This window comes from Gadus morhua, chromosome 21, assembly GCF_902167405.1.
Source record: "Gadus morhua chromosome 21, gadMor3.0, whole genome shotgun sequence".
NCBI classification, from domain to species: Eukaryota; Metazoa; Chordata; class Actinopteri; order Gadiformes; family Gadidae; genus Gadus; species Gadus morhua.
Window position 1 is genome coordinate 999,498 of NC_044068.1, and position 27,642 is coordinate 1,027,139.

At 46.6% G+C, this 27,642-nt stretch overlaps 1 protein-coding gene across 1 annotated transcript in view; it reads left to right on the top strand.

The window, feature by feature from the left end:
- Positions 1-2,729: 2,729 nt before the first annotated feature.
- Positions 2,730-27,642, top strand: part of LOC115534839 (adhesion G protein-coupled receptor F5) — a 29,829-nt gene continuing 4,916 nt past the window's right edge. The window contains exons 1-20 of the mRNA XM_030346119.1: positions 2,730-2,783; positions 3,588-3,725; positions 3,869-4,033; positions 15,728-15,880; positions 16,594-16,761; positions 17,078-17,227; positions 17,336-17,488; positions 18,203-18,370; positions 18,689-18,880; positions 18,989-19,141; positions 20,389-20,565; positions 20,664-20,746; positions 21,060-21,081; positions 21,876-21,985; positions 22,059-22,117; positions 22,285-22,424; positions 24,484-24,699; positions 24,803-25,006; positions 26,421-26,576; positions 27,253-27,431. Coding sequence (XP_030201979.1) covers positions 2,753-2,783; positions 3,588-3,725; positions 3,869-4,033; positions 15,728-15,880; positions 16,594-16,761; positions 17,078-17,227; positions 17,336-17,488; positions 18,203-18,370; positions 18,689-18,880; positions 18,989-19,141; positions 20,389-20,565; positions 20,664-20,746; positions 21,060-21,081; positions 21,876-21,985; positions 22,059-22,117; positions 22,285-22,424; positions 24,484-24,699; positions 24,803-25,006; positions 26,421-26,576; positions 27,253-27,431 — 2,817 coding nt within the window. The 5' untranslated portion in view covers positions 2,730-2,752. The remainder of the gene's footprint in view (positions 2,784-3,587; positions 3,726-3,868; positions 4,034-15,727; positions 15,881-16,593; positions 16,762-17,077; positions 17,228-17,335; positions 17,489-18,202; positions 18,371-18,688; positions 18,881-18,988; positions 19,142-20,388; positions 20,566-20,663; positions 20,747-21,059; positions 21,082-21,875; positions 21,986-22,058; positions 22,118-22,284; positions 22,425-24,483; positions 24,700-24,802; positions 25,007-26,420; positions 26,577-27,252; positions 27,432-27,642) is intronic.

Below are 27,642 nucleotides of genomic sequence, written 5' to 3' on the forward strand. Positions count from 1 at the left end.
AGGTGAGGGTTCCCCCCTATAGGATCCCGGAGGCCCGGAGGGAGGCCATCTAGGCCGAGGTACGCTGGATGCTACAGCTCGGTGTCATTGAGGAGTCTCGCAGTGCCTGGTCCAGCCCAGTGGTCCTCGTACCGAAGCCAGATGGGAGCTACCAGTTCTGTAACGAGGCTACCGGAGGCCTACCCCATGCCCCGGGTGGACGAGCTGATCAAACGCCTTGGACCGGCCCAGTACCTCACGACCCTGGACCTGACCAAGGGGTATTGGCAGGTACCGTTGACCCGGGCTGCCCGGGAGAAGACAGCGTTCTCGACTCCAGGGGGGCTGTATCAGTACACCGTCTTACCCTTCGGAGTACATGGCGCTCCGGCCACCTTCCAGCGCATGATGGACCAGCTCCTGAGGCCCCACCAGGACTACGCCGCCGCCTACATCAACAACATAATCATCCACAGCCCCAGCTGGGATGTCCACATCCGCCAGCAGAGGGCGGTGATGGGGGAGCTACGGAAGGCAGGCCTCACGGCCAACCCAGCCAAGGGTCGTCTCAGGCTGGAGGAGACGGCGTACCTGGGGTACCAGGTAGGGCGGGGGACCGTTCGACCACAGGAGAGCAGAGTGGCCCTCATTCGGAACTGGCCCCAACCCCGCACCAAAAAGCAGGTGAAATCATTCTTAGGACTCGTCGGGTACTACCAGCGGTTCATTCCCGGGTTTGCCACGCTGGCCAGCCCCCTGAACGACCTGACCCGGAAGACCCTGCCAGATCGGATCACCTGTTCCGAGGCAGCCAACCAGGCCTTCGGGACGCTTCGCGAGGCCCTGTGCTCGGATCCGGTTCTCATAACCCCTGACTTTGCTTCCCCCCTCATAGTGCACATGGGCGCTTCGGAGGTGGTGCTGGGAGGAGTCCTGTCCCAGGTCCGGGCCGGAGAAGAACACCCCATCACCTACATCAGCCGGAAGCTGCTGCCGAACGAGAGAACTATTCAACTGTAGAAAAGGAGGCCTTGGCCATCAAGTGGAGCCTCGATAAGTTGAGGTACTACCTCCTAGGGAGGGAGTTCACCCTGGTCACCGAACACGCTCCCCTAAAATGGATGGCCGGCGCCAAGGACACCAGCGCCCGAGTGACGCGTTGGATCCTTGCCCTCCAGGACTTCAGGTTTACGGTGGACCACCGACCGGGCAGGGAGCACGCCAACGCCGACGCCCTATCGAGACGGGATGCCTGCCTGGGCGGGTTCCTGGGCTACCCGAGGCCTGAGCAAGCGGTGGAGGGGCTCACGGAGACCCTAAAAGACTTTTCTGATTGTGTTCCATGGGAACCGTGTCTGTCTGTAGTAACAAACGCCGCGAACGGCTTTAAACCCTGACCCACGTGTGATTCATACCTGGAACCCTGCCCTCGAAGGACCGGGTTACCACAATGTCCTCATCATAACAATGGATCTCCAGTCTCATGTCCTCATTATAACACAATGGATCTCCTGTCTCATCATAACACAGTGGATCTCCTCTGCCTCATGTCGTCATTAACACAATGGCTCTCCTCTGTCTCATGTCCTCATTGTAACAATGAATCTCCTCCGTCTCATTTCCTCATCATAACAATGGATCTCCTGTCTCATGTCCTCATAACAATTGATCTCCGCTGTCTCATGTCCTCATTATAACAATGGATCTCCTGTCTCATGTCCTCATTATAACATGTGATATCCTCTGTCTCATGTCCTCATTATAACATGTGATCTCCTCCGTCTCATTTCCTCATTATAACAATGGATCTCATGTCTCATGTCCTCATTATAACATGTGATCTCCTCTGTCTCATGTCCTCATTATAACAAGGGATCTCCTGTCTCATGTCCTCATTATAACATGTGATCTCCTCTGTCTCATGTCCTCATTATAACAATGGATCTCCTGTCTCATGTCCTCATTATTACAATGGATCTCCTGTCTCATGTCCTCATTATAACAATGGATCTCCTGTCTCATGTCCTCATTATAACACAATGGATCTCCTCTGTCTCATGTCCTCATCAATTCTCCTGCATCCCCCCTCAGACAGAGATGGCGACGTTGACCCTGGGGCTGTTGGCGTGCATTCTCCTCCTACTCTACCTCATCCTGGAGTCTAAGGCGTCCTTTACAGCTTTGGCTGGCTGGAGACCAGAGGTACAAGTGATTATGAGACCAGAGGTACAAGTGATTATGAGATCAGAGGTACAAGTGATTATGAGATCAGAGGTACAAGTGATTATGAGATCAGAGGTACAAGTGATTATGAGATCAGAGGTACAAGTGATTATGAGACCAGAGGTACAAGTGATTATGAGACCAGAGGTACAAGTGATTATGAGATCAGAGGTACAAGTGATTATGAGATCAGAGGTACAAGTGATTATGAGATCAGAGGTACAAGTGTTTATGAAATAAGAGTAAATTCTTTTTAATCAGATGTAGTGTTTGCAAAATAAGATGTAGTGAATGTAAAATCAGAGGTACAGTGTTCATGAGATCAGAGATACAGTGTTTAAAAATCTGAATAGGAGTTCATGAAATCAGAGGTAGAGTGTACACTATGCTGCACCTCCATGCAAATTCCTTCTGTTAACACCAGCCAATCATTAAAGTATTCAACTGTCGCCCATTTCATATGTCTGTGTTGAATGTTGTTAGTCAGGTATTACACTGGACTGTCCTCTTTGTGTCTGTGTGTTATGTGTCTCAGAACATTCCTCCGCAGATGTTACGCCAGAAAAGAGCGGCACCAGATGGTTGGTCTTCAACTAAACTATAGCAAAAATTAAGTTAGCAATTCAACTGGTTATCCCTACCTGATATGGTCTAGTACAGCCTCTAATGAAGCTGTTCTAGTTCAGCCTCTAATGAGGCTGTTCTAGTTCAGCCTCTAATGAAGCTGTTCTAGTTCAGCCTCTAATGAAGCTGTTCTAGTTCAGCCTCCAATGAAGCTGTTCTACTACAGCCTCTAATGAGGCTGTTCTAGTTCAGCCTCTAATGATGCTGTTCTAGTACAGCCTCTAATACCGCTGTCCTAGTATAGCCTCTAATGAAGCTGTTCTAGTTCAGCCTCTAATGAAGCTGTTCTAGTTCAGCCTCTAATGAAGCTGTTCTAGTTCAGCCTCTAATGAAGCTGTTCTAGTACAGCCTCTAATGACGCTGTTCTAGTTCAGCCTCTAATGACGCTGTTCTAGTTCAGCCTCTAATGAGGCTGTTCTAGTTCAACCTCTAATGACGCTGTTCTAGTTCAGCCTCTAATGCGCGGTTCTAGATCAGCCTCTAATGAGGCTGTTCTAGATCAGCCTCTAATGAGGCTGTTCTAGTACAGCCTCCAATGATGCTGTGCTAGAACAGCCTCTAATGAGGCTGTTCTAGTTCAGCCTCTAATGAAGCTGTTCTAGTTCAGCCTCTAATGATGCTGTTCTAGTTCAGCCTCTAATGAGGCTGTTCTACTACAGCCTCTAACGATGCTGTTCTGCGGTCCAATACAGCCTCATTAGAGGCTGTATAGAACAGCATCACGAGAGGCTCCTACTTGACCTGACCTCTAACCCCTGCAGAGGCGACGTTTAACTGGACGTACGTGATCAACATCGAAGTGAACGGTTCCTCCGGCCTCATAGCCGCACTGAACAACATCAGCCTCCCGATCCAACTCAACAACATTACCCAGATCAGCGAGATTCAGGTCACCACAGGTAGGGCGACCCATGTGAGACCACTGATCAGAAGAACAGTACACCAGTATTGACATCATTCTTCATGTCGTTGTCGTTCTTATTGAAAGCCCCTACCTCACCCGGCAGCTGCCATGACAACGCGGTTTGTTTACTGTCCGCAGCATGCACGCCGGTGGGCGCGGGTGAGCAGTGCCGCTGCCAGGAAGGGTTCGCCTGGCCAATCGAGAGCTGCCTGGCCCAAGGCGCCTGTGATGTCATCGCCGAGGGTGTCTGCAGCTGCATCAACGGCCCCCCCGCCGACGGGCAGTCCTGTCAACCAATCAAATGTGAGCTGCACCCCCCCCCCCATTACCCGTGTGTAACAAACCGTGTGTCCTGCCACTGAGGCCTGGGCTCCTCCAGACAGAACCGGTTTATTGTAGAAGTTTGTAGACAATGGCACATGGTCTGGTGCTCCTTTGACTTTTACATTCAGGTCATTTAACAGACGCTTTTAACCAAAGCGTCATACGGTTAATACACACATTCACACAACGACGGCGGAGTCAGCCATGCAAAGCAACAGCCAGCTCCTCGGGAGCAATTATGGTGAGGTGTTTTGCTCAGGGACACCTCGGCACTCGGCTAGGAGGAGCCGGGGATCAAACTACCAACCTTCCGGTTACCAGCCAACATACTCAATCTTCTGAGCTAATCCACAACGCACAACCGCTGTGCAGCCTCACCCAGCGCCAGAGTCCGATCGGTGTGCCTCAGGCCAGGAGAGGCTGCCCAACCCAGCCCTCCTCCACACACACAGAACACAGCATCTCTGAACAGAAGCACTGCTATAGTGAACCTAGAGACAGAAACACGTCTATAGTGAACCAGAAACACGTCTACAGTGAACCTAGAGACAGAAACACGTCTATAGTGAACCTAGAGACAGAAACACGTCTATAGTGAACCTAGAGACAGAAACACGTCTATAGTGAACCAGAAACACGTCTATAGTGAACCTAGAGACAGAAACACGTCTATAGTGACCCTAGAGACAGAAACACGTCTATAGTGAACCTAGAGACAGAAACACGTCTATAGAGAACCTAGAGACAGAAACACGTCTATAGAGAACCTAGAGACAGAAACACGTCTATAGTGAACCAGAAACACGTCTATAGTGAACCTAGAGACAGAAACTAGTTTATAAGGAGAATGAGACAGAAACTAGTTTATAAGGAGAATGTAACCCATGCGTCTCTAACACAATAAGAGCTGAGGTCTTGAGGGAGTGCCAGAGGTTAATCATGTGCTTCCAGTAAGAGAGAGGGCGTGTTCAGCCAAGGCCTCTAGGAATCTAAACAGAGGAGTCAATGTATTGTGCTTGTCCTTTTACAATGGGGATCACTTACGCCCTAAGATGAGTTCTGATTGTTTTCTGCCTCATCTAATCCGGTTCAGATCACCTACCTCCTCGTTCCAATGTGCTAGCTCCTGGTTCATATTTCCTGAATTAATATTTCCTCTAATTTCCATCTCCTACCATCTGGTTCCTGTCTCCTCCCTCCTGGTTCCTGTCTCCTTCCCCCTGGTTCCTGTCTCCTCCCCCCTGGTTCCTGTCTCCTGGTTCCTGTCTCCTTCCTCCTGGTTCCTGTCTCCTTCCTCCTGGTTCCTGTCCCCTGGTTCCTGTCTCCTCCCCCCTGGTTCCTGTCTCCTTCCCCCTGGTTCCTGTCTCCTTCCCCCTGGTTCCTGTCTCCTTCCTCCTGGTTCCTGTCTCCTTCCCCCTGGTTCCTGTCTCCTTCCTCCTGGTTCCTCCCTCCTGGTTCCTGTCTCCTTCCCCCTGGTTCCTGTCTCCTTCCTCCTGGTTCCTGTCTCCTTCCCCCTGGTTCCTGTCTCCTCCCCCAGTGAACCTAGAGACAGAAACACGTCTACAGTGAACCTAGAGACAGAAACACGTCTATAGTGAAAATAGAGACAGAAACTAGTTTATAGTATGTATAGAATAGAGATTGAAATAAATTAACCAATATATGTTACCAATTTAACCCATGCGTCTCTAACACAATAAGAGCTGAGGTCTTGAGGGAGTGCCAGAGGTTAATCATGTGCTTCCAGTAAGAGAGAGGGCGTGCTCAGCCAAGGCCTCTAGGAATGTAAACAGAGGAGTCAATGTATTGTGCTTGTCCTTTTACAATGGGGATCACTCACGCCCTAAAATGAGATCTGATCATTTATGCCTGATCTAATCCGGTTCAGATCACCTACCTCCTATTTTCCTCCACTCCTGTTTCCTGTCTCCTTCCTCCTGGTTCCTGTCTCCTTCCTCCTGGTTCCTGTCTCCCTGCTCCTGGGGCCTCATTACAGAAACTTCCTAACTCTGAAATCCTATCCTATCTTGAGATAGGAAGGCATTTAGGGGTTTTGATATTACAGAAGGAGGTATCCTAACTTAATTTAGCCATTACAGAACTATCCTATATTAGGAATTTCTTAAATTAGGATCCCTAAGTTAGGTGGCCATACACCCTGTCCTGAATTCAAAATAACTGTTAATAACAGAAGAAAATGGTAGCAGCACAGCTAGTAGGTCTGTATGACAATGAAGACGAGGAACATCACAACAGAAATGTGATGGCTAAAAGGCTACCGAGACAGCATAATGATTTGTTACATTTGTACTTTAATTTCATTTTATCGCCTGCAAAGACATTCAATTTTGAATTTGGTGGAAGAATTACTTTACTACTTTATTATTACCTCTTTGTGTTCTCTGTACCAATAGACGCCATGTACTAGTGCTAGCTTGCCGTTATTAACAAAGATCCTCAACAGTCTCTGTTAATGTTAAAAGTAACTCATTCTATCAATCTCACGCACGCTCTGAGTGCAGAAACAGACATAACCTGACGATTGCCGATCGAAATATCTAATTGAAAGAACAGTTAGGATTACCTAAATTAAGATAAGATAGGATGCCAAAAATAAGATAGGAAACTGCCAACAGGTTAGGGACTGCTTCTGCAATAGGACATTAGGATTTATCCTATCTTTGAGTCCCTAATTGAAATTAAGATGAGAAGTTAGGATTTTTTCTGTAATGAGGCCCCTGGTTCATATTTCCTAAATTAATATTTCCTCTAATTTCCATCTCCTACCTTCTGGTTCCAGTCTCCTCCCTCCTGGTTCCTGTCTCCTTCCTCCTGGTTCTTATTAGTCAGGCGGCTTAGGACCAGATTTGAGAAAAATGGGGACACGGCGGACAAAAGCACCAAATTTTTTATACAGGTTCTCCATCACCATACCTTTCAATTTAGAGGGGGTTCCACTTAATCAAGATGGTGGAAGGCGGCCATCTTGGATTTCCAAGATTTTCGCATGTAAAACCTATAAATGTCAATATATCAGCTTCCAAGTCACTTAGAAGGTCAATCTTGGTGTCAAAATGTACATTTGCTGGGTCAATGAATGCAGTAAAGATGTTAGGAATATCAGTAAGTGATGTTTTACCAACAGTAGATCATTTTTTTTGCATGCTATTTACACAATTAGTCAAATTAGTTGACAATTATCTTAGTTACAATTAGTCCATGAGCCAGGGGGGTTGATCAGTATCATCGGGGGGACAAATGCTATCATTGTTTTTTGGCAAGGTATACACCCCTAGTACTAGAAAAATCACGATAGCAGTGCAGGGGTGGTAGCGAAATCACTTTTTTTCAGCTCACGAGGTTATTAACCCCCTAAGATAAATTCAGTTTTTGAGAACTGGTGTATATCTGGTTTAGGCTCATGATAGGGATATTGTCAATATTCTATAATATGGTGCTTGGTATCATTGGAAAGGGGACCTTTTAGGCTTTCATTTAAGCCCAGGACTGAATCTGTCTGACAAATGCAGAGGTCACATGACGACTTTAAACTAGAAATAACACACATTTTATCACAATTTCCGCCTAAACTGCAAGCTTTCTTTTATCCTTGGGGCATGAAGGAACATCAGGGACACAAAACTCAACAACTTCAATACTCAAGGCACTCTGATGATTCAGAAAATGTATAATATACCCATACTATTATTTGTGAGAGCCTTAAATTACACTTGTGCAGCCAGCACAAGTCTTCAAAATAGAATGGAGCCAATAGAATGGACAGTAGCTCATGCACGGAATGTTGATGGATTTTTGACAGTTTGGTTTTGTCAGTTTGGTGAAAAGATCGTTGGTTCAGTTGACTGGTTATAACAACACTACTAACTATACCATCTTCAATCAACTTCCAGTGAATTCCAGGGGTATTAAATGTAAGTACAAAATACATTTTCTCTTGTCCTTGTGAATTGATGGGGAATAGACAGAGGGAGATTATACGTACAGTAGGGCTTTGACTTCGAACTTCGTGATTCGAATATAAAAAAAAAAATCAAAATTCGAACGAATATTAGGCAGCCCTTAATATTCGAACCTGTTATGGGCAGGCCAAGAGTGAGAGACGTCGGAGAACCCATGCAGTCTATTCATAATATTGCCATGACCACGGAAGAGGCAGTGAATGAAGTATTGATTAGACAGCGATTTATTAGAAACATAATAAACCGTTGGAACACGCAAGACCGGTAACCATAGCAACGCCTGTAAACAAACCTCGCAAAGCCCAATCCAGGGCTGAATCCGAATACTCATACTTATAGTATGCATTTTGTAGTACGCCACAAATATAGCGCGTCCGAATGCTCAGTGTGCATTGTGTAGTACGGAATCTGAGGGGAGACACGTCATCTCCAAACATCCGGTGGAGTTACGGCGGTGTTCGGAAGAGTTCAGAGGCGTTCTACGCATAGCTGTAGACCGTTCTTGGCGTTCTACGCATAGCTGTAGACCGTACTAAGTGTAGTACGGTCAAGTAGTAGACACTGAACATAAATAGTATGTACTAAGTATTCGGATTCAGCCCAGGTATTACTGAAGGCATTTAATGGTCAAAATATTATTAATAAATATTCGAATATATTCGAATACTAATATTAATAAACAAACGAACTTCGAATATGATTTTTGGCCAAAAGTCAAAGCCCTAACGTACAGCTGTACCTGTAACAGTAGCTCATGTAAGCTAGTAACTTTTGTCCAGTGGTTTTTATGTTCATAAAATTCGTCATTGAGAAAGCAGAGCGAGGTTTCTTTCAGAAAAGAAAGCATGGGCTAATATTAGAGGTAAGGGTAGATAAGGCAGAGTAGGCTATTTCTTCAAGGTCAGTCATTGCCATGTGTTTTTTACTGGTAAAATAAGCCTAATAGTATTTTTCTGGTCATATTGCAGGATCAGAGGAACTGTCATAGACAAGCTGATACTATACGATACAAGACAGGGCCATACTTGAACTAATGATCTGGTGCACATGATGGATTGGACATTGTGTATTGTATGCCAAAAGTCTACTCATGAACCACTCCGATGCCCTTTAAATGCGGATGGATTTGAAGAGAATTCTGAGCCATACAAATCCTTCCTGGACAATGTGAATTATTTCAGGGAGGTGAATCAACTGCCAGTACCACTTCCTTTTGATGAGGCCAGTAATGTGGAGCAGTTCGCCAGGCATCGTGCACAGTGGCATAAGTCTTGTCACTTTAAATTCTGTGCAGACAAACTGGAAAGAGCACGGAAGAGGGCGAGAGCTAGTTTTTCTGAAACCTGTGCTGCAGCTGAGAAACGACAGCGGCGTGAGCCTCTGGACAAGAGCGCATGTTTGTTTTGTGGAAAGTCTGATGGACGACTTCACAACTACGAGAGTCTTGATGCAGATGAGAATCTCAAGGTTAAGGCCACAGAACTGGGTGATACAGAACTATCAAGCAGACTTGCGGGTGGTGACGTCATTGCTTTAGAGGCAAAATATCACCTGACTTGCTTGACTGGATTTCGAAATCGACATCGATCGCTAACAAGACAACGCCAAAACTCCTCAGACTGTAAGAAACAAGAGAGACAAATCAAATCCAAAGCCTTTGTAGAGCTTGTCAGCCATGTGGAAAATTCTGTGGAAGGTGGTCAATTCCACTTCAAGTTCTCATCCCTGCGTGAACTGTATGAAAACCGCCTGCTCAAGCTTGGTATCACAAAGGAAATCAACAAGGTCCGCTTCAAGGAACAAGTCCTGAAGTACTTTCCCTATGCTCAGGAGCAAAGAGATGGAAAGAATGTGGTACTTGTTTTTGAACCAGGAATGCAGGAAATGTTGAAGCAGACATTGAACTCTGACCATGTGGAGGATGCACTGATTCTAGCCAAGGCTGCCAAACTTGTGCGCCGTGATATATTCAACTCTGCTGGATTCAGGTTCAATGCCTCGTTCCCCTCGGAATGCCAGCAGAACTCTGTTCCCACCAGTCTCAAGACCCTGGTCACAATGATGCTGGTCGGTGCAGACCTGAAGGATCAGAGCACTACTGACTCCCAGGCCTGCCTCACTATCTCACAGACCATCTTGTTTAACTGTAAGAAGAAGGCTTCAACCTCCAAATCACGACATTCACTGGAGTACGAACCACCCTTGCCACTTTACATCGGACTAAGTATGCACACGCAGACCAGGTCAAAGAAAGTGATAACACAGCTCTTTGATTTGGGCCTCGGTGTCAGCTATGATCGGGTGGTGGAAGTGGAGAATCAGCTGGCTACAGCTGTCTGTGAGAACATTGAGAAGAACGGTGTTGTGTGTCCTGCTCAGCTACGCAAAGGCCTCTTCACTGTTAGTGCTCTCGACAACATTGATCATAACCCATCAAGCACCACAGCCAAAGGTTCCTTCCATGGCACAGGCATCAGTCTTTTTCAGTTCCCCTCCATGTCTAATGTGGGACACTGCCAGGATGGAATAGGCATGCCTTCGCCAGAAACAAAAAGGAATCATCGCTTACCTGACAACTTCACCAATGTGCCGGCAGTTGCACTCAAGAAGGCTAATGTGGCTGTTCCCAAGACACCCAATCCGACAAAAACAATCGAGGGACACCTTAGTGGAGCACATGTGAAAGAGGAATGCTGGATTGAGCATTCACTGAAGGTGATCGAAAAGGAGGAGCTAGACCAGGGAGACATTGTGGCCTGGTCAGCCTACCACGCATCTCTACATGATGTATCAGATGACCTGCAGCCTGCTCTCACTCAGCTCTTGCCACTGTTCTACGAGAAGGCTGCTACGGCTTCCATGATCAAGCATGGGATGGATGTACAGCGTGAAGCCACACAGTTCCTGAATCCAGGACAGATCCCAGTAATGGCTGTGGACGCACCACTGTACGCACTGGCCAAATATGTTCAGTGGAACTGGCCTCAAACACATGGTGAAGACAAATGTGTAGTCATGTTTGGTGGCCTCCATATCGAAATGGCAATGTGGAAGACATTTGGTGACTATTTGGAAGCTTCTGGATGGACCACAGCACTGACTGAGGCGGGCATTGCATCCACTGGCACAGCCGACTCCTTCCTCAAAGCATCCCACCTCACCAGGACAAGACATGCCCATCAAGTGAGCGCCCTGGCACTGGCAAAGTTGCAGCACAATGCCTTCTTGTACATGATGCCTGAGGGACCACATGATGAGAAGACCAAAGAAGCCTGGAGACAAGACATGATCAGAAAGAGTCCAACATTCCAGTACTGGGATACCATCCTCAACATGGAACTTCTGGGTCTGATATTTGTGCGGGCCCACAGAGAACAGGATTTTCCACTCTATGTGGAGACACTCAAGGCTCTTGTTCCATGGTTCTTTGCCCTTGATCACCAGAACTACGCACGATGGATCCCTGTCCACATTCGCGACATGGAAAGCTTGCCCTCATCCATTCACAGGGAATATCAAGAACATGGCCATTGGGTCGTTAACAAGACCACAAACAGATTCTCTAGCATGCCGATAGATCAGGCTCATGAGCAGAACAACGATCTGGTGAAGGGTTCCGGGGGTGCAGTGGGACTCACAGAAAATCCCTCTGCCTTCAAGAAGTGGATGATCGCAGGGCCTGAACAAGCACGACTCCTAAAAGAGTTTGAGCAAGAGTATATGTCAGAAGAAGTCAAGAAACAACAACATCACGAAGAAGGACTGTCCACACAGAAGATATTCAAAGGCCAAGCCCTCACTCTGGTGACCACCATCAGTGGGATGAGCAATCCGTTCCTAGACAACACCCCAGAGCTACTTACGCTGGACACACGGAATGTGATTGACGGGTCTGTGGTCAACACTGTCCGCACTGTGGAATCAGTGGGCAGGGATCAGTACAACAACTACAATAAGACAGTGATAGTGGACCGCACACACTCCATCCATGAGCCCATCAAACATAACTCGCTGCCGCTCTTCAGATGCCCAACACCCAAGACCAAGAGCAAGCAGGCAGGGCAGATCTCAATGTTGAAGGATGATGTGGCACTCTTCTCACGATTGTACATAGCCACTCAACACAGAGAGGGGGACCTGAGCACCTTCTTTGAGCACGAAAACCATCCATACCCTCCTTCTCTATCTGATAGAGGGAAACTACGGCTGGGAAAGAAGTCAGATCTGCTAAACGTCCTTGCACAGAAGACACAACCGGAACCTCCTGCTACTTTTGATGTCAAAGTACTTGACGGAGCTGCTGTGGTCCACTTCCTGTCCCCTACCAACATCACCACGTTTGAAGAATATGCCAGCTGTGTCTTTATTCCCCACATCATGAAACACTTGTGGACCTCTAAAAGAGTTGACGTCGTCTGGGATACTTACTTCCCCAGCAGTCTAAAAGAGTCAACCAGGGAGAAGCGAGGCAAAGGGATACGACGGAAGGTGTCTGGTCAGAACAAGCTGCCGGGGAATTGGCCGGATTTCCTGCGTGACCCTAAGAACAAGGAGGAACTCTTCACCTTTATCTCAGGGAAGATTGAGTCCACTGTGTGGCCAGAGGGGAAGCTGGTCTTCATTACCTCTGGAACCAGAGTGGTCGGCACAGACACCAGCCACTCCATGCTGCCATGCAACCATGAAGAGGCCGATACTAGGATACTGATCCACCTACTTGATGCCCTGGAGCATGGCTCTTCTACCTGCTTGGTGCGCACTGTGGATACAGATGTTGTTGTGATCCTCATTGGCAAGTTCCATGCCCTGCTCACCCAGTATCCAGCTGCAAACATCTGGATTGCTTTTGGCACTGGCAAGAACTACACCTATCTGCATGTAAATACCATCAGCCACGCTCTGGGAAAGGACAAGTCAACCGCTCTTCCAGTCTTCCACTGCTACACAGGCTGTGACACAACCTCAGCATTCTGTGGGAAGGGGAAGAAGTCAGCATGGATTGCTTGGAACTCCTACCCAGAGGTCACACAGGCCTTCAACTACATAGCAGCAAATCCGCACACTGCTGTGACCATAGATGCCCAACACTTCCGATGTCTGGAGCGCTTCACTGTTGTTCTTTATGACAAGACGAGTGAATTGGAATCAGTGAATGGTGCAAGAAGAGAGTTGTTCTGCCAGAAGACCAAGGCAATGGAACATATTCCACCAACCCAAGGAGCACTGATCCAACACGTGAAAAGAGTCACTTACCAGTCTGGGATCTGGTCAACATCCGAAAAAACCCAGCAGCCAATACCCAGCCCTGAAGGATGGGGATGGACACTGGATGTAGACAGCCAGGCCTGGCTTCCTGTGTGGAGCACCTTGCCAATCGCTTCAAAAGCCTGCAGTGAACTAATCAAATGCAGTTGTATAAAGGACTGTACGGCAAGGTGCTCATGCAAAAAAGCACAGTGGAATTGCACAGGCCTTTGCAGTTGCAAATGTTACACCAACTAAATACACTAGCAAACTAATAAGAAAGGAGGGTTGGTTTTGGGGGGGGGGGGAAGGTAAATGAAATTCCAGGGGGGGACTGATGTACTGGTTCCGCTTCTCTCTCTCCCCTGCATGCTGTTGGACAAAGGCTGAGCACGATACAGGACGATGCACGATGATTTTTTATCACAAAGGGAAATTCTTTTAGGGAAGGGGTTTGTTATTTTTTGTGCACCACTGTTTCCCCTGTTTGTGTAACATTAAAGTTCAGTTTACCTTTATATTCTGTGTCCAGAATTAATATATTAATATATTTTTGGCATAAATAATTATCTAATGATATTCTCAATACCTTTATTGCATTCATTGACAAAGAAAATGTATATTTTGACACCAAGATTGACCTTCACAGTGGCTTGGAAGATTGATTTATTAGCATTTATAGCAGAAGTTTTGTCAATCCAAGATGGCCGCCTTCCACCATCTTGATCTACTGTTGGTAAAACATCACTTACTGATATTCCTAACATCTTTACTGCATTCATTGACCCAGGAAATGTAATTTTTGACACCAAGATTGACCTTCTAAGTGACTTGGAAGCTGATTTATTGACATTTATAGGTTTTACATGCGAAAATCTTGGAAATCCAAGATGGCCGCCTTCCACCATCTTGATTAAGTGGAACCCCCTCTAAATTGAAAGGTATAGTGATGGAGAGCATGTGGAAAAAATTTGGTGCTTTTGTCCGCCGTGTCCCCATTTTTTTGCTAAGCCACCTGACTATATCTCCTTCCTACTGGTTCCTGTCTCCTTCCTCCTGGTTCCTGCCTCCTTCCTCCTGGTTCCTGTCTCCTCCCTCCTGTTTCCTATCCCCTTCCTCCTGGTTCCTGTCTCCTTCCTTTGGTTCCTGTCTCCTTCCTACTGGTTCCTGTCTCCTTCATCCTGGTTCCTATGCCCTTCCCCCTGGTTCCTGTCCCCTCCCTCCTGGTTCCTTTCCCCTTCCTACTGGTTCCTGTCTCCTTCCTCCTGTCTCCTCCCTCCTGATTCCTGTCTCCTTCCCCCTGGTTCCTGTCTCCTTCCTCCTGGTTCCTGTCTCCTGGTTCCTGTCTCCTTCCTCCTGGTTCCTGTCTCCCTCCTCCTGGTTCTTGTCTCCTTCCCCCTGGTTCCCGTCTCCTTCCTCCTGGTTCCTGTCTCCTTCCTCCTGGTTCCTCCCTCCTGGTTCCTGTCACCTTCCCCCTGGTTCCTGTCTCCTTCCTTCTGGTTCCTGTCTCCTTCCCCCTGGTTCCTGTCTCCTTCCTCCTGGTTCCTTTCCCCTGGTTCCTGTCTCCTTCCCCCTGGTTCCTGTCTCCTTCCTCCTGGTTCCTGTCTCCTTCCTCCTGGTTCCTGTCTCCTTCCTCCTGGTCCCTGTCTCCTTCCTCCTGGTTCCTGTCTCCTTCCTCCTGGTCCCTGTCTCCTTCCCCCTGGTTCCTGTCTCCTTCCTCTTGGTTCCTGTCTCCTTCCCCCTGGTTCCTGTCTCCTTCCCCCTGGTTCCTGTCTCCTTCCTCCTGGTTCCTGTCTCCTTCCTCCTGGTTCCTGTCCCCTGGTTCCTGTCTCCTTCCCCCTGGTTCCTGTCTCCTTCCTCCTGGTTCCTGTCCCCTGGTTCCTGTCTCCTTCCCCCTGGTTCCTGTCTCCTTCCCCCTGGTTCCTGTCTCCTTCCCCCTGGTTCCTGTCTCCTTCCTCCTGGTTCCTGTCCCCTGGTTCCTGTCTCCTTCCTCCGTGGTTCCTGTCTCCTTCCTCCTGGTTCCTGTCTCCTGGTTCCTGTCTCCTTCCCCCTGGTTCCTTTCTCCTTCCTCCTGGTTCCTGTCTCCTTCCTCCTGGTTCCTGTCTCCTCCCTCCTGGTTCCTGTTTCCTTCCTCCTGGTTCCTGTCTCCTACCTCCTGGTTCCTGTGTCCTTCCCCCTGGTTCCTGTTTCCTTCCTCCTGTCTCCTTCCCCCTGGTTCCTGTTTCCTTCCTCCTAGTTCCTGTCTCCTTCCTCCTGGTTTCTGTCTCCTTCCCCCTGGTTCCTGTCTCCTTCCTCCTGGTTCCTTCCCCCTGGTTCCTGCCTCCTTCCTCCTGGTTCCTGTCTCCTTCCTCCTGGTTCCGTACGCTGAGGGTGATGGTCCATCGTACGGGGCGTAGGAGGGTGTGGCCGAGGACACAGAACCCGTTCTGAGTGTGTGTTGTGGCTGCAGCACTGCAGGCGGAGGTGGTGTTGGAGGTGGTGGTGGAGCTCCACCTCATAGACCTGGCCACCCTGGAGACTCTCCGCGCCCGGCTGGAGAACAGCAGCTTCCCTCTGGCCCTCAGTCCTGCTGTCGAGATCACGGACATCAACATCACCACAGGTACCTCCACCCTCCCCCAGGGGCCAGGCCTCCACCCTCCCCCAAGGGCCAGGCCTCCACCCTCCCCCCAGGGCCAGGCCTCCACCCTCCCCCCAGGGCCAGGCCTCCACCCTCCCCCAGGCCTCCACCCTCCCCCCAGGGGCCAGGCCTCCACCCTCCCCCCAGGCCTCCGCCCTCCCCCCAGGGCCTGGCCTCTACCCTCCCCCCAGGCCTCCGCCCTCCCCCCAGGGGCCAGGCCTCCACCCTCCCCCCAGGCCTCCACCCTCCCCCCAGGGGCCAGGCCTCCACCCTCCCCCCTGTGACCCGGCCCACAACGTCTCCAAGGTTGAGTTACTGAGACTGAGTGGTTGAGTTACTGAGACTGAGTGGTTGAGTTACTGAGACTGAGTGGTTGAGTTACTGAGACTGAGTGGTTGAGTTACTGAGACTGAGTGGTTGAGTTACTGAGACTGAGTGGTTGAGTTACTGAGACTGAGTGGTTGAGTTACGGAGACTGAGTGGTTGAGTTACTGAGACTGAGTGGTTGAGTTACTGAGACTGAGTGGTTGAGTTACTGAGACTGAGTGGTTGAGTTATTGACTCTGTGTCCTGTTTCTGAGTTAAGAGGGAACTGTTAATATTTTATGCAAAATGCTTTTACTCGATTTCCGGATGTTACAATTACATAACGGCTTTCGAACATAAATGGAATGATTGTGTTTTTCTGTCCTCAGTTTGCTCTCCATTCGGGGCTGGGTTTCAATGCACATGTGAGGATCCATATCGCTGGCCATGTGACAAGTGTCTTCTGCATGGGTCATGTGACAACATCACTGATGAGACGTGTGGATGCATCAATGCCCTTCCCCCTGATGAAGAATACTGCCAGCTCTCCCAACTCAGTACGTTCTCATGTCTGGTCACAGTTGACATAAAGCTGTGGACACAGCCAAGAATCTGAAGCTGTGACACTGTACAAGGCCTCAATTCTCCTGAGTCCTTAATGTAAGAGTATTGACCCATACTGGGATTGATCAAACAATAGACATGGTTAAATCCCTAACTTTAAAGACTCCCTCCAATTTATAGGTCATTATTTTAGAAGCACTTTATAATGTGTTGTGATGATTTGCTTCCTAATGTCAGCAAGTTATGAGGTGAATAACTTTGTGTTAAACGTTTATATAAACTATGAACTTGACTTTTGTTTCCAAACAGTCAATGCAACTTGTCCTATCACGACTTCTGCACCTCCGTACACCACTTCTACACCTCCATCTACAACTTCTCCACCTCCATCAACCACTTCTCCACCTCCATCAACCACTTCTCCAAATCCATCCACCACTTCTCAAACTCCATCAACAAGTAGGGCTTTGAAAAGAGTTGGCTTCCTGGCAAACATCAAATACACACATTCTAACCTAATGTATTTGAAATGGATACTTTCCCATGATGCACCTGTTCTCACTGCAGGTCCTCCAGTGTTCTATGAGTACCTGATTACTATCGAGTTGCAAACCACAAATGTTACAGTGATAGAGGAACTGAGGAGCATCCTGGATAACATCAGCTACCCCTTCCCCATCGACAGCACCATACTGATCTCTGAGGTCAACATCACCACAGGTGAACACAAAGTTCTGCCAATGTTGTGTTATCGCTCTTTGCAGTTGACTGGGTCACAGGTTTGAAGCACAGTATCCTGTATTTGCTTGTCTATAATGTTTGACGATTTGTTATGACTGCATTGAACCGTTTCTGCTGGATTTTGCTGTGAAGTTTTGTGACTGATGTGACCAAAAATGCACGCTTTTAAGGCAGCTCTTCTGAAGAAGATGCTGCCCAATTTGTGGATTTTTTTTTTTGATGTTTTTAGCCCCAAGGTTGTGGGAATCAGGAACATATGCATAAACCTTTGAGATGGAATAATGGATAAAATGTCATTCAAGCTATAGACAAGTCTTCCAGTAAGAATGAAACAAATTTTAAAAAGTGTAACACTTGAAATATAAGTGCAATATTCCTAAACCCAATAAACAAGTAAAGGAGAAGGTAAACATACATCACCTTAATTATGTAGAAGTGTGATGATTAGTCAAACTGGCGGGAAAGTTCAACAATTGGTCAAATGTGCTCAAATGTTGCATTGAGTGAACATATTTAGAAGGTACCACTAATCCACATAGATTGGTCAATTCCCTCTGAATTGTAAGAATGCAAAATGACAAATTCCTGGAAAGACTGATCCCACCTTTCTATCACAAATGTTAACCGTCATCCACAAAGTGTATAATTTGGACCGAGTTTTCCGGAACATTGTTTGTGTTTTTCTGTCCTCAGTTTGCTCTCCATTCGGGGCTGGGTTCCAATGCACATGTGAGGATCCGTATCGCTGGCCATGTGACAAGTGTCTTCTGCATGGGTCATGTGACAACATCACTGATGAGACGTGTGGATGCATCAATGCCCTTCCCCCTGATGAAGAATACTGCCAGCTCTCCCAACTCAGTACGTTCTCATGTCTGGTCAAAGTTGACATAAAACTGTGGGTACAGCCAAGAATCTGAAGCTGTGACACTCTACAAGGCCTCAATTATCCTGAGTCCTTAATGTAAGAGTATGGACCCATACTGGGATTGATCAAACAATAGACATGGTTGAATCACTAACTTTAAAGACTCCCGCCCATTTATGGAAGTCATTATTTAAGAAGCACTTTATAATGTGTTGTGATGATTTGCTTCCTAATGTCAGCAAGTTATGAGGTGAATAACTTTGCGTTAAACGTTTATGTAAACTATGAACTTGACTTTTGTCTCCAAACAGTCAATACAACTTGTCCTATCACGACTTCTGCACCTCCGTTCACCACTTCTACACCTCCATCTACAACTTCTCCACCTCCATCTACAACTTCTCCACCTCCATCAACCACTTCTCCACCTCCATCAACCACTTCTCCACCTCCATCAACCACTTCTCCACCTCCATCAACCACTTCTCCACCTCCATCAACAAGTAGGGCTTTGAAAAGAGTTGGCTTCCTGGCAAACATCAAATACACACATACTAACCTAATGTATTTGAAATGGATACTTTCCCATGATGCACCTGTTCTCACTGCAGGTCCTCCAGTGGTCTATGAGTACCTGACTACTATCGAGTTGCAAACCACAAATGTTACAGTGATAGAGGACCTGAGGAGCATCCTGGATAACATCAGCTACCCCTTCCCCATCGACAACAACATACTGATCTCTGAGGTCAACATCACCACAGGTGAACCCAAAGTTCTGCCAATGTTGTTTTATTGCTCTCTGCAGTTGACTGGGTCACAGGTTTGAAGTATCCTGTATTTGCCTGTCTATCATGTTTGACGATGTGTTATGACTGTATTGAACAGTTTCTGCTGGATTTTGCTGTGAAGTTTTGTGACTGATGTGACCAAAAATGCACGCTTTTAAGGCAGCTCTTCTGAAGAAGATGCTGCCCAATTTGTGGATATTTCTTTTAATGTTTTTAGCCCTAAGGTTGTGGGAATCAGGAACATATGCATGAACCTTTGAGATGGAATAATGGATAAAATGTCATTCAAGCTATAGACAAGACTTCCAGTAAGAATGAAACAAATTTTAAAAAGTGTATCACTTGAAATATAAGTGCAATATTCCTAAACCCCATAAACGAGTAAAGGAGAAGGTCAACACACATCACCTTAATTATGTAGAAGTGTGATGATTGGTCAAACTGGCGGGAAAGTTCAACAATTGGTCAAATCTGCTCAAATGTTGCATTGAGTGAACATATTTAGAAGGTACCACTAATCCACATATGCCGCGTTTCCACTGCAGGGTGCGGAACGGATCGGATCGCAAAGGGGCGGTAGGGAGGGGGCGGTATAGCCCAGCTCAGTTCCGAGGTCGCGTTTCCACCGCCGACAGTACCCTTTGTGGTAGGCCGGATGTCGATCGCCGCGGCAGCTACGTAAACATCGTAAACAACGTCTTCCTCCGCAAGAATGCAGACGAACGTCTCCACCTCCTTGTTCGCCCAAGCAAGCTTTTTACGCGACATGTTAATTGTAAAGAATAATACCTCGAGGCTACTGTTTGTTTGTTTTTATCCCCGCGTCACCCGGAAGTGACGATTCTGTCGACCAATCAACGGAGGGGGGGTGTAGCTAGAATTCCAGGGTACCCTTTCAGGCGTCTGGTCTCGTTTTGGGTACCGCAACGGAGGAGTCCCTAAAATGGGGTCGGAACGGGTACGGCAAAGTCCGGGTCACGCCCACTTTTGGCGGTGGAAACGCGATCCGACCCGCACCTTTGCGATCCGATCCGTTCCGCACCCTGCAGTGGAAATGCGCCAATAGATTGGTCAATTCCCTCTGAATTGTAAGAATGCAAAATGACAAATTCTTGGAAAGACTGATCCCACCTTTCTATCACAAATGTTAACCGTCATCCACAAATTGTATCATTTGGACCAAGTTTTCCGGAACATTGTTTGTGTTTTTCTGTCCTCAGTTTGCTCTCCATTCGGGGCTGGGTTTCAATGCACATGTGAGGATCCGTATCGCTGGCCATGTGACAAGTGTCTTCTGCATGGGTCATGTGACAACATCACTGATGAGACGTGTGGATGCATCAATGCCCTTCCTCCTGATGAAGAATACTGCCAGCTCTCCCAACAAATCCCACTCAGTACGTTCTAATAGCTCAACAATTCCCCTTCCAACAATTCAAAGTGCATTCTTTACTAAAAAACAATTACTTATTATTTTCACTTTTTCCCAAAACAGATCGCACTTTTTGTCCTTTACCCCCCTCCCCTCCACCCTCCTCCAACCCCTCTCCTCCACCCTCCTCCACCCCCTCTCCTCCACCCTCCTCCACCCCCTCCCCTCCACCCACCTCCACCCCCTCTCCTCCACCCACCTCCACCCCCTCTCCTCCACCCATCTCCACCCTCTCTCCTCCACCCTCCTCCACCACCTCTCCTCCACCCACCTCCACCCCCTCTCCTCCACCCACCTCCACCCCTTCTCCTCCACCCACCTCCACCCTCTCTCCTCCACCCTCCTCCACCACCTCTCCTCCACCCTCCTCCACCTCTCCTCCAACCACCTCCACCCCCTCTCCTCCACCCACCTCCACCCCCTCTCCTCCACCCACCTCCATCACGACTCCTCTGCCAGCACCAACAGGTAAGACTGAGAAGTTGGTGAACTCAGATCAAAACCGGATGCACGACTAGATTCTAGGATGGAGGTTGACTGGGATTAATGGTGACTGGGTTTAATGGTGACTGGGTTTAATGGTGACTGGGTTTAATGGTGACTGGGTTTAATGGTGACTGGGTTTAATGGTGACTGGGTATAATGGTGACTGGGTTTAATGGTGACTGGGTTTAATGGTGACTGGGTATAATGGTGACTGGGTTTAATGGTGACTGGGTTTAATGGTGACTGGGTTTAATGGTGACTGGGTATAATGGTGACTGGGTTTAATGGTGACTGGGTTTAATGGTGACTGGGTTTAATGGTGACTGGGTTTAATGGTGACTGGGTATAATGGTGACTGGGTTTAATGGTGACTGGGTTTAATGGTGACTGGGTTTAATGGTGACTGGGTATAATGGTGACTGGGTTTAATGGTGACTGGGTTTAATGGTGACTGGGTTTAATGGTGACTGGGTTTAATGGTGACTGGGTATAATGGTGACTGGGTTTAATGGTGACTGGGTTTAATGGTGACTGGGTTTAATGGTGACTGGGATGGAGGTTGACTGGGATGAATGGTGACTGGGATGAGTGTTGACTGGGATGAATGGTGACTGGGATGAATGGTGACTGGGATGAGTGTTGACTGGGATGAATGGTGACTGGGATGAATGGTGACTGGGATGAATGGTGACTGGGATGAGTGTTGACTGGGTTGAATGGTGACTGGGTTGAGTGGTGACATGTAAATGTAAATGAAGAATATAACGCGTGTTCTCTTGTGCCTTTCAGACCTGATCGAGGTGGTCATGTTAATGACCCTAGACCTGACCTTCACTCCGGAACTGAGTAATCCAACGAGCAGCCAGTTCATAGCCCTGAGAGGAAGAGTACAGCCAGTGGTGGGTCTATGTTCGGCCACATTCTGTTCTGTAGACGTGACAGACCTGAACTCACAGTCTGCTTCTCTCACAGCTGGAGGCAAACTATCAATCGCTCACAGGATTCAGGTCGATTAATGTGCGAGGATTCAGGTACCATGTTATTATATCATGCATAACCATATCAATACCATTTTCATATGTGTTATATCATATTAAACTATTATATATATTATATATATATATTGAGATCGTAGATTACATCCTACATGATGGAGCTGGATGCTAACGGGATGCTAACGGACTGTTCTGTTTGCCAGCGCGGGAAGTGTCGTCGTCGACTTCACTATCAGGACGACCGAGGTGGTTGATGGAGAGCTGACGGCCGCCAACCTCAACCTGACGCAGAGCTTTGAGCCCATCGCCGCGGTGCTGGGCTTAACCACCGAACCCTTCATCAGTCAGTCAAAGAGAGGATGGAGACTCATACTCATGATACTCATACTCATATGATACTCTGATTATAGATACTGATACTCATATGATACTGATACTCTGATTATAGATACTGATACTCATATGATACTGATACTCTGATTATAGATACTGATACTCATATGATACTGATACTCTGATTATAGATACTCATACTCATATGATACTGATACTCTGATTATAGATACTGATACTCATATTATAGATACTGATACTCATATATAGATACTGATACTCTGATTATAGATACTCATACTCATATGATACTGATACTCTGATTATAGATACTCATACTCATATGATACTGATACTCTGATTATAGATACTCATACTCATATGATACTGATACTCTGATTATAGATACTCATACTCATATGATACTGATACTCTGATTATAGATACTTATACTCATATGATACTGATACTCTGATTATAGATACTTATACTCATATGATACTTATACTCATATGATACTGATACTCTTATTATAGATACTTATACTCATATGATACTTATACTCATAGGATCCTTATATTGCTATATTTATACTCATATGATATTTATTATCCTATGATACATACTTATACTCATATGGTAGATACTTATACTTCTATGATAGATACTTATAGTATAAGTATATGTCAGATGAGTACAAATGTCATATGAGTTTAATGCTATATGATTGATACATATACTCATATGATAGAAACTTAAACTCATATGATAGATACTTAAACTTATATGATAGATATTTATACTCATATGATAGATACTTATACTCATATGAGATACTTAAACTCATTTGATAGATACTTATACTCATATGATAGATACTTATACTCATATGATAGATACTTATACTCGTATGATAGATACTTATACTCGTATGATAGATACTTATACTCGTATGATAGATATTTGTACTCGTATGATAGATACTTATACTCGTATGATAGATATTTATAGTCATATGATAGATACTTGTACTCGTATGATAGATACTTGTACTCGTATGATAGATACTTATACTCGTATGATAGATATTTGTACTCGTATGATAGATACTTATACTCGTATGATAGATATTTATAGTCATATGATAGATACTTGTACTCGTATGATAGATACTTGTACTCGTATGATAGATACTTGTACTCGTATGATAGATACTTGTACTCGTACGATAGATACTTGCACTCGTATGATATACTTGTACTCCTACGATAGATACTTGTACTCGTACGATAGATACTTGTACTCGTACGATAGATACTTGTACTCGTACCATAGATACTTGTACTCGTACCATAGATACTTGTACTCGTACCATAGATACTTGTACTCGTACCATAGATACTTGTACTCGTACCATAGATACTTTTACTCGTACGATAGATACTTGTACTCGTACGATAGATACTTGTACTCGTACGATAGATACTTGTACTCGTACGATAGATACTTGTACTCGTACGATAGATACTTGTACTCGTACGATAGATACTTGTACTCGTACGATAGATACTTGTACTCGTACGATAGATACTTGTACTCGTACGATAGATACTTGTACTGGTATGATAGATACTTGTAATCTTATGATAGATACTTGTACTCGTATGATAGATACTTGTACTCGTACGATAGATACTTGTACTCGTACGATAGATACTTGTACTCTTATGATAGATACTTGTACTCTTATGATAGATACTTGTACTCGTACGATAGATACTTGTACTCGTACGATAGATACTTGTACTCGTATGATAGATACTTGTACTCGTATGATAGATACTTGTACTCGTATGATAGATACTTGTACTCGTATGATAGATACTTGTACTCGTATGATAGATACTTGTACTCTTATGATAGATACTTGTACTCGTATGATAGATACTTGTACTCGTACGATAGATACTTGTACTCGTATGATAGATACTTGTACTCTTATGATAGATGCCCCTGCACATAATCCTGTGATATTCATGTTTGTGAACACCTCCCCCCCCCCCTGACAGGCCCTGACCCCATCACCTTCCCCAGCCCGGTGTACACGGGCCAGGCCCGGACACTGACCTGTGGACCCCCGCCTCCCCAGGCGGGCATCGGGGTCGTGACCAGCGTCTCCTGGACTCTGGGCACCAATCCCGTCCAGAACCGAGATCGCTTCCAGATAACCAGTAGCGCCACAGGCTCCAGGCTGACCATCAGCAACCTGGTCCCCTCGGACAGGGGTGAGTCCCCGGGCCCCCAGCACTCACCTCCACGCCGTCAGCATGGCCCATGTGTTGAGTGGTCACGTCCGCCTCTGTGCCTCTTGTCATTGGTTGGTCTCAGGTGCATTCACCTGCACGCTGGTGAGCGGAGCTCTGAGGTTCATCCAGCGTGGGCGCTTCACCACGACGACCCTCCTGGCAGCTCCCGTCCTCCTGGTCAACAGAGAGAGCAACGCCGTCTGTAGGGGCGGTGGCAATACAGATACGCCACGGAGATGCTGTGTCCAGCCGCCCTACAGGGCCCAGTGGGTCGGTGTGACACCAGGTAAGCACCACCCTACAGTCACAGCTCCAAGGACATCCCAGTTAATGTGGTGAGTGCTGCAAGCAGCCCTCAACTATTGTTGTTCTTAGGGTGCGGCCACACTGTTACGGGAGCAGGATTACGCGCGTAATGCGCCTTACCTGCAGCTTGATCATTGTGTGTCACAAAAATGGCTCATCTAGCTGCGTAGGCCCAAAACTTATTTTCCTCCGCTACTTTTCGTTTGCTCCACAAACATGGCTGAGATCACCACCATCGCTGCGCTGTATTTGTTGTGGGAGTTCGAGGAGAGTAGGAAACCCACCTCCTCCAGGAACTCCGCCTGGATGACGGCCGGTTCCAGCGGTATTTTCGGTTGACTGGGGCCATGTTCGATGACCTGCTAGCCCGGGTTGGTGCCAGGATCTCCCGTCAGGACACCAACTACAGACGCTCCATATTAGCTGCGGAGCGCCTGTCCTCTGTCTCTCTGCAAGTGACGTCGGGTCAAGCTCAACGCTGAACGGCTATCGCGGCCAAGCGTCACGCGTAGTAGTGTAAAAAGTTAAATATTTTTAAATCTGCAAGTAGGTGCGTTGGGCGCATAGGTGCATTGGCCGCGTTATTTAGGTGCGTAAAACGCGTCTTACACACGTAACGCGTGTAATGCTTTGGCGCGTGTAACGCATCTACATGCCTAAACCTATGGCTCCCTGTGCAAAAATGACGATTTTCTACGACTGACACGCGTAACGCGTTCAATGTGGCCCTAGCTTAAGGCTTTCTTCTTTCTTTCTTTCCTATTCTCTGCAAAATTTGGGGCCCTACTCCTTCCACAAATTTCCCCCTAGAGACTACCATTCCACTTTTAAAATGTTCATATTAGCTTGGAATCGCGCACTACTATTAAAATGTTTTTAAATATTTTGAACTCTAAGATATTCTACTTTTGAAATATATTTTTTTATAATGGAATCCAGCCTTTAACATTCATTCAAACATTTAACAAATCAACACACTTTGATATTCAAATATATATAAACAGATTTAGGATAAAATGCATACTTTTTTTTAAACAAATGTTTTCAAACTTCATCACTTTAGCAATTTGTTTAACTTGTTTAAGCATTTTACGTAAAATGGTTGGCTTGTTTACATTGTTTACTTGACTTCTTTACTTGACTTCTGAATTTTCACTTGATTTTAGCGATCCAACATTTCTTTACGTCTTTGAAACTATATGGCTTTACAAAAACATATTTTCATGCTCACTTTGCACTACAGCATTAACAATACATTCTCTGTAGGAAATCCTTTACCATCAGGTAACGTCCTAGCTTCAGAAAAAGCTTTTATGTACATGAAGTTTTGTATCATAAAAAGAAAAAATATAGGAACACACAGGATGTGAATGTTCCCGCCCTTTGTCCACCAGGAACAGTGCAGCAGAGCGTGGAGCAGGGAAACAACTGTGTGCAATATGACTACAGGTTCGACTGCACGATCTCCACGCCGGTTACCACCATATGCCGCGTCATAGGCATCCCCGGCTTCCAGGCCAGCAGCCGGCTCAACATCATCACAGCAGCAGGTCAGAGGGGTCGAGAGGCCTAGAGAGACTAAGTCTAGAATAGTAACACTCGTGTTGAAAGCTGCTGCAGGTTACATTTGTAAAGAGGGAAGAAGTGATTGCATTCCCTCACCGGTGGTGGCCGAGCCATGGTGACGTTGTGGGCACTGATGTGGTGGACCCCAAACTCATCAGGGATGCTCTCAATCGCACCAAATGAGCGCATTTCATTTGACAGAAATGAATAAATCATAGCTCTTCAAGTTATAGCTCTAAGTATTATAGATATCATAATAGTAAGTATCCTGCCTGCAGCAGGTCTCAAAGTCACACTAGTGTTACTATCGCCACATGTATAGTTCTATAGTTATAGCTCTACAACCAGTCGAGGGATGCTTCTTGGACGGCATGAAACTCAGACGGCATGAAACTCAGTACTCAGGTAGAGCGAGTCGGCTGATAACCTGAAGGTTGCTAGTTCGATCCCCGGCTCCTCCTAGCCGAGTGTCGAGGTGTCCCTGAGCGAGACACCTCACCCTCACTGCTCCCGACGAGCTGGCTGTTGAGTGTGATTCAATGGGTGAAAGTTAAGCATTATTGTAAAGCGCTTTGAGAGGCCACTAGTTAGGAAAGCGCAGTATAAATGCAGCCCATAAAAATGCCATCCACTCTCCTTGTGTTTGTTTGTCGTGTGTAGCAGTCATCTGCAACGACATGCTGTACGGTGTGGGCGGGGTGGGGGACGAGTCCCGTCCCGGGTGTGATATCGGTTTGGAGGGGGAGCGCCTCGCTGTGTGCCAGGCCAGCGGGGTGTGGCTGACCCAGACCAACACCTGCATCCTCACCAGGATCAACGAACTCCTGACCCAGTCCGAGGTACACACAATGGACGGATCATATACAAGCTGGTTGGCGTCGGCCCGAGGTTTCATTCAGGGCCTTTAGCAGACGCTTTTATCCAAAACCACTTACAATAAGTACCGTTCATTTGTCCGAATAAAGACAAACATTATATTGCTGTAGGACTCGGTACAGTAAGGAAGTTAATAGAAACCAAGCACTAACTATCGTTAGGTTAACCCATTCC